Source organism: Octodon degus, unplaced genomic scaffold (genome assembly GCF_000260255.1).
Source record: "Octodon degus isolate 3935 unplaced genomic scaffold, OctDeg1.0 scaffold00017, whole genome shotgun sequence".
Lineage (NCBI taxonomy): Eukaryota > Metazoa > Chordata > Mammalia > Rodentia > Octodontidae > Octodon > Octodon degus.
The window spans coordinates 1,641,706-1,648,182 of record NW_004524593.1 but is presented as its reverse complement, the minus strand read 5'-3'; the positions used below and the strand labels follow the sequence as shown (position 1 = coordinate 1,648,182).

Below are 6,477 nucleotides of genomic sequence, written 5' to 3'. Positions count from 1 at the left end.
TTTTTTTTTTTGCATTACTCATTAGTGTTAATCTAAAACCATTAGGCAATTAAGAAATTTTTCTCTATAGGCCACCAATTTCTATACCTTGTTGCAAATCTAATAGCTTAAAACTGTAAACAAATGCTGCCACCTTGTGGACTCACAGGTATGGTAAGAACCCTAAGAGGAATTTCTGGTTCAGTTTCTTGGCCCTTGACTAAGATCAAGTGTAGCTTTTATATGAGATCCTCATGATGCAATAAATGTCAATGTGAGATACATTTAATGCAATTCTACAGTAAGAATAATTATTTCTATGATGTAATACACCAAATTTAATATTATCTATCTTCTCATTTTTATCCTTTTCCTGAAAGAAATCATTAATTTCCTATGCTAAGAATTAAAAACTTAAACAAAAAAAGGCGATACAAGAATTATTAAAGTGTTTGCCATTTTAAAAAAAAAGAATTAAAAACTTAAACTTTATTATCAATATTTTGAACATCAATGCAGATAATCACCAGGGATGTGAAAACTTAGAGGCACTGTCGTTTTTGGCTGTATCATCTTCCCTTTTACTTACTGGATTTCTTATGTACTGCCTAACAAACTTCAAGCTTTCACAGCCCTGGTAATGAAATGTTAATTCAATATAACTGAGAGAAAACAATGGACATTAACACGCAAGATGGACCAATTAAAGGTACCTTAATATGTTTTCATTTTAACTGAAATATTTTATTTTTTGTTTTTTGTTTTTGTTTTTGTTTTTTGAGGTACTGGGGGTTGAACTCAGGCCCTTGCACTTGCCAGGCAAGCACTTATTCTACTAAGCTATCTCCCCAGCCCTGAAACACCTTATTGTAACTAACCTTACTGTGAATTATGATATTCCCACTCTAAAATTTCAACTAGGCTTGCTAAGGATAGTAAATTCTACTTCAGAATTTCTAGTGCTTTGACATAAATGTCTTGCTATGGTCAAAATTTACTAATAATTTTTTAAACTCCTGATTATGTTAAAATGGCTTTCAGATATGACAAAGAATGAGGCTTATACCTAAAAGAGACTTGACAGAAACATCCCCTTTCATATAAGTAGACATACTGTTTTTACAATATGACATTGAGAAGTTTTAATATGGGGCTAAGGTAATAGCGTGGAAGTTTAAGAGCCTGCCTGGCAAGCGCAAGGACCCAGGTTCGATCCCCAGTACCACAAGTCATATGGGCCTGAAACTGGGCATGGTGGTGTACATCTGTAATTCCAGAACTGGGAAGGCTGAGACAGGAAAATCACTACAAGGTGAGTTGCACAGATAGAGAGACCCTGTATCAAATGAGAAAATAAAAATATTTTTAAAAAATAATTTTTTTTTTAAACAGAAGTTTTAATCTCAGGGGGTTTTTTGCTTTCTCTCATCAAAATACCAGGTCCTTCACACAGAGCTACTATATCCTTAGCCTCACTAAAATGCCCAGGCTGGACTCAAACTTGTGATTCTCTTACCTCATCTTCCCAGAGCACTGAGATTATAGGTGTGTGCCACCACGCTCAGCTTTTTGTTTTAATTGAAGAGGAAAATAAAAGATGAACTCACAATGGTAAAGGACATTAATCAACATTAAAGAGAGCTACTATTTATGGTACATCTTACCTTGGGTTTAATCATACTGACAGAAATATAGACAAGAATCTATATGTTCCTATTATAAACAACTACTGGTAATAATTCTTGCCATTTCACTTTCCAACTACATTATCTGAAGTCTTAATCAATGTTATACATACTTAAAAGCAGTTAAAATTTAAGTAATGTTACTTTGCTACTCCAAGTGAAAATGTTTCATACTATTTATAGTAAAGGCACTAAAATAAAGACTGTGAGCTTTCCTGATTAAAGTACCATGCCTAGCCTCCTTAGTATTACACTTACCCTTAAGCCCACACTGGGTGGACAATGAATTCTGCTAAGTGAGTTAAACAGTTTAACAGAAAAAAATGTATATTTTTACATTTTACTTTAATCCAGTGCTTTAGCACACTGCCAAAATAAAAACAAACAAATGTATATGATTTTTTTGTCTCATTCATTATTGAGCTAATGCATTCCAAACTTTCCCACAATATTCTCTCTAGCTATAGGCTTAGATTTCAAGATTTACCTTCATATAGTTTTTTTTTTTTTTTTTTTTTTTTTTTTTGGTACTATAGCACAGGGTCTTACTATGTAGAATGGACTCATAGCAATCCTCCGGTGTTCAGCCTCCCAGGAGCTGGGATTGCAGGTGTGCCACCATACCCAGTTTCAATAGCCCTCTCAGTACGCCCAGGGGGCGGGGCTGGCACAGCACACCTGGGATTGAACCTCAGTCCCTACGTGTGCCTAAGCAGCTGCTTTAATCTGCTGAGCTATTTCGCTGGTCCTTATCTTCATATACTTAAAATAAAAATTTTGGTTGTACAAATGAAAAGTGTGCAAGGTTTTAGTAATGTTATTATAAAACTCACAATTGCCAGTGTTAAGAGTAAAATTTAGTGATACACCCAACCAAAAAAATAAAAGAAACTGAACTTACTACATTTTTGATCTGCTTTAAAATTAACTTTAGATCCATTTATTCTAGAAAGTTTGAATATGAGCTAATAATCGATACCATGGAATCACTGCTAACTGTTGACATGGGACTTAATTCTATAAATTCACAACGTTTGTTTTTGTTTTTCTTTTTTTAAAATCCAGATTCTTAAGTTTGTGGGATAAAAGAATAGAACATCTGTGATTTCTCTTAAAATACTACAGTAAAGAAAATAACATAAAGGTCAAATGAGGTAACATAATAGTCTTAATCACCACTGAATCTAAGTGATGATTATATGAAGTACCCTATTACTTCTATTCTTACATTAGCAATTTTCGTCAAAACTATTAAAAGAATGATGCTCAAAATGATGTTGAAGGGCTAGACACAATGATAGAGCCCTGGAGTCCCAGAGACTTGGGAGACCAATGCAGGAGAACTGAAAATCTTAGGAATTTAAGCGAGAACCTGTTCCAAGATAAAATAAAATGTATATATAGTTCAGAACTCCCTGGATTCAATCTCCAATACCACCTCCTCCAAATCAGTAATAAAACATCAACATATTGATACCTACTTCAAAATATCAAGCTCTACTTGAAAATCGAAAAAAATTTTATCTAATCTTAGGAAACAAAAACAAAAATTTAAAATAGTTTAAACTGGACATACACATGTCTGTAATTCTAGCAGCACTCAAGAGGCTAAGGCAGGAGCATCACCATGAATTCGACACCAGCCTGAATTACAGTCAGGCACTCTATGTCAGGAAAAACTACATAAAAGAAAAAAGAAAAAAAATTCAAAATAAATCTAAAAAGTAGGAAGTATTTTAAACTGAATGAAAACTGTGAAGTCACATCAATATGTGTCTGATGTATCTAATGGCTGACTCAATGCTCAGAGGCAGAAATTTATACTTTATGATCTCTACAGTAGGAAAAAACTGGTACCAACCCAATGAGCTCAGTTTCTATGTTAAACAGCAAATAAGGACTAAAGAAAGCATAAAACTGAAAGAAGCAGAAGAAATAGAGATGGAAATATAAAACATCAAAGTCAAGAACAGGCTGAATGCAAATGACAAACTAAGACTATTTAGGAAAAAATAAAGAAATCAGGAATATCATCCTAGAACCTAAATATATTAAAAGATAAGGAAATCTGAAGAACTATTCCAATTCAACAATTCAGAAGACAACAAAATTCTTCACAGACACAAATTAATAAAATCATTTAATGCATAAGAAATAGATCATCCTAAAAATCCTAAATCTCTTAAAGTAGCTGAATTTGTCATTAGAATCTTCCTTGCAATGCTCTACTGGGAAGTACAACAAAATATTAAAGGAAGAAAGTTATTGAAAAGCAGCAAACATTTATGGGGAACAATCTAACATGAAAACAAGATATAGATACTACAAGAAAACTTCGATCGTATGAATGGATACTATTAATGATCTCATCTTAGTGATGAAATTTAGGACTTTGGAGGTTTATAAGATTCTTAACACCACACTATTAAAAAAAAATGGAAGGCAACTTAGCTTCAAAATGCAGGCTTCTAATAAGATGGTTCTCAAATTCAACTACATTTTAGGTATTTTTATGAATGAAAATAGCAAGGAGTGTTCTTAGGACTTACCTAGAAACTATGCTGGAGCCATTATACAGATCACTAGCATATGACAGTGTGGCCAAAGGTCGTACTGAATTATATCGAGTAAATCTGGACAAGCATTCCTGAAATTCATCCAACTGACTTGCAGTTCGACTGTCATCTACAGGAAGAACACACACATAAAAAGAATTGTACTACGCAGTAAGCAAAGACCAATATTCATGAAATGAAATTTAACTTGTAAGTACAAAAACATTATTTCAAAAGATATTAGACAAGACTAATATGTCCAGATTAGCTAAAGTTTTTATTTTAATAAAAATGCCTGGCTAGTATTTAAATGGTTTCCCTTACTTTCAACATCAGTAAGAATATAATGAAATTTGCATTTTTTTGTAAAACTTTCTTAGAAAAATAAAAGAACACTAATAGAAGTTAAATCATTTATAAACAAAAATCTCTTATTAAAGACTAGTAGGAAGAGGAGTGTATGTGACGATGGTATTCGTTACTTAAAGGAACATATTACAGGGATATAGAGCTATGTCTATGTTTACTGTTCAAAAAAATAGTGGGGGCATATTTTAGAGAAAAATAAGGTTCTAGATGATATGTGGTATTATATGCCTATAACCCCAGGACCCAAGAGGCTAAGGCAGGAGGGTCATTTTGAATCTAAAGGCACCATGGGGTACATAGAGAGATCCTGTCTCAAAACTCACACACACACACACACAAAATTCACACATCATTTTTCTTTTCATAATGCTTTGAAGTGTCTCGAATCTTATTAACAGAAGGAAATTTAAAAAGTAACATAAATGACTGATTCTCAGAAATGAATGTTTGAAGTAGCTCCTATTTATGTCAAAGAGCACCTCAAAACAAGAAAAAAAAAAAGATGGACTTAACATTTTCCTTCCCAAAGAATTAAAAAAAAAAAAAAACCCAGCATGCAACTTTTTTTTTTTAATGTATTTAGTACAGGGTCTACAGGGTCTCACTATACAGATCAGACTCGTAGTGATCCTCCTGTAATCTTTCCAAGCACTATGATGACAGGTGTGCACCACCATGTCCAGTCTCAATTACTGTCTCAGCATGCCCTGGGGGCGGGGCAGGGTGGGGCACAGCAAAGGCATGCTGGGGCTTGAAGCCCAGTCTTGCCCAAGCCTAAACAAGCACTTTAGTCCACTGAGCTATCTGGCCGGCCCTTGCAACTGTTTTCTCTATTTAGCTTTGCATTTAAATTCTAAAAAAGAGAGTTAGGAGACAGCTCAGTGGAATAAGGTACAAGGTCCTGAGTTCATTTCCTGGCACCGCAAAAAATAAATAAATAAATAAAATTTGAAAGAATTGTGTTCTAACAATGTCTTCATAGTGTTTTCATTATTCTAAGCGTATCCACATATAGTATTTTGGGTGTTTTTGTTTTTGTTTTTGGCAGAACCAGGGATTGAACTCAGGCCCTTGTGCTTGCCAGGGAAGCGCTTAATCTACTGAGCCATCTCCCCGGCCCCACATACAGTTTCATCAATGTGAACTTTCTCGATTTCTTTCTTAAATGCCTACCCAGAAGGTAACAGTCACCATAATGAAACTGAGAAGAAAAACCATTAAATTGAAAGAATTATATGATGTTATGATGAAAGTATTTATCTGGATTATTAAATTATATTGAAAATGTACTGGCATGAAGAAATTTATACAACAATTATTTTAAAAATCCAAAGCTTTTGTCCCTAACATCTTATGAATTTTAAAGATATAAACAGTAAGCAAATTCAGGCCATATTACGAGTCCAGGGGCCGGAGATATAGCTCAGTAGAATAAGCGCTTGCCTGGCAAGTGCATGGGCCTGATTTCAATCCCTAGTTCCACCAAGAAAAAATCCCAAAAAAACTCATTATGAAGAGTCCAAATTGGCAGTGCTTCCATTCTAAAAACAGCAAAAAGAATAACCAAATTAGCATGCAGTAGTAATAATACTGAGATAAAAATGTTTCTTAGGAAATTAAGCAAATTATAAGTAAAATATGATTGATAAAAAAGGGAGAAAAAATCCAACACCCAAACTACTGACTGAACTTCAGAGTGATGTGATTGCTATAGTTAACTGACTCTTTTTATGTATAATCCTATTAACTTGAGCTTTTAATGTAATTTAAACACTGGAAAGACAATTTATTCATTTAGAAACTGTTCTAATGTTATTCATGTTTTGACTTCAGTTTCTGCACACATAATCAAGGTTGTATATTCCGCTAAAGATAGTTCTTTGCAAGTA

General features: G+C 33.7%; 1 protein-coding gene across 5 annotated transcripts in view; it reads right to left on the bottom strand.

Moving 5' to 3' along the window:
• Cop1 (COP1, E3 ubiquitin ligase) overlaps positions 1-6,477 on the bottom strand; it is a 212,767-nt gene that overhangs the window by 82,771 nt on the left and 123,519 nt on the right. For all 5 annotated transcript variants that reach the window (XM_004626780.3, XM_023710244.1, XM_012513744.2 and 2 more), the window contains one exon: positions 4,214-4,349. In XM_004626780.3, the coding sequence (XP_004626837.1) occupies positions 4,214-4,349 (136 nt within the window). The remainder of the gene's footprint in view (positions 1-4,213; positions 4,350-6,477) is intronic.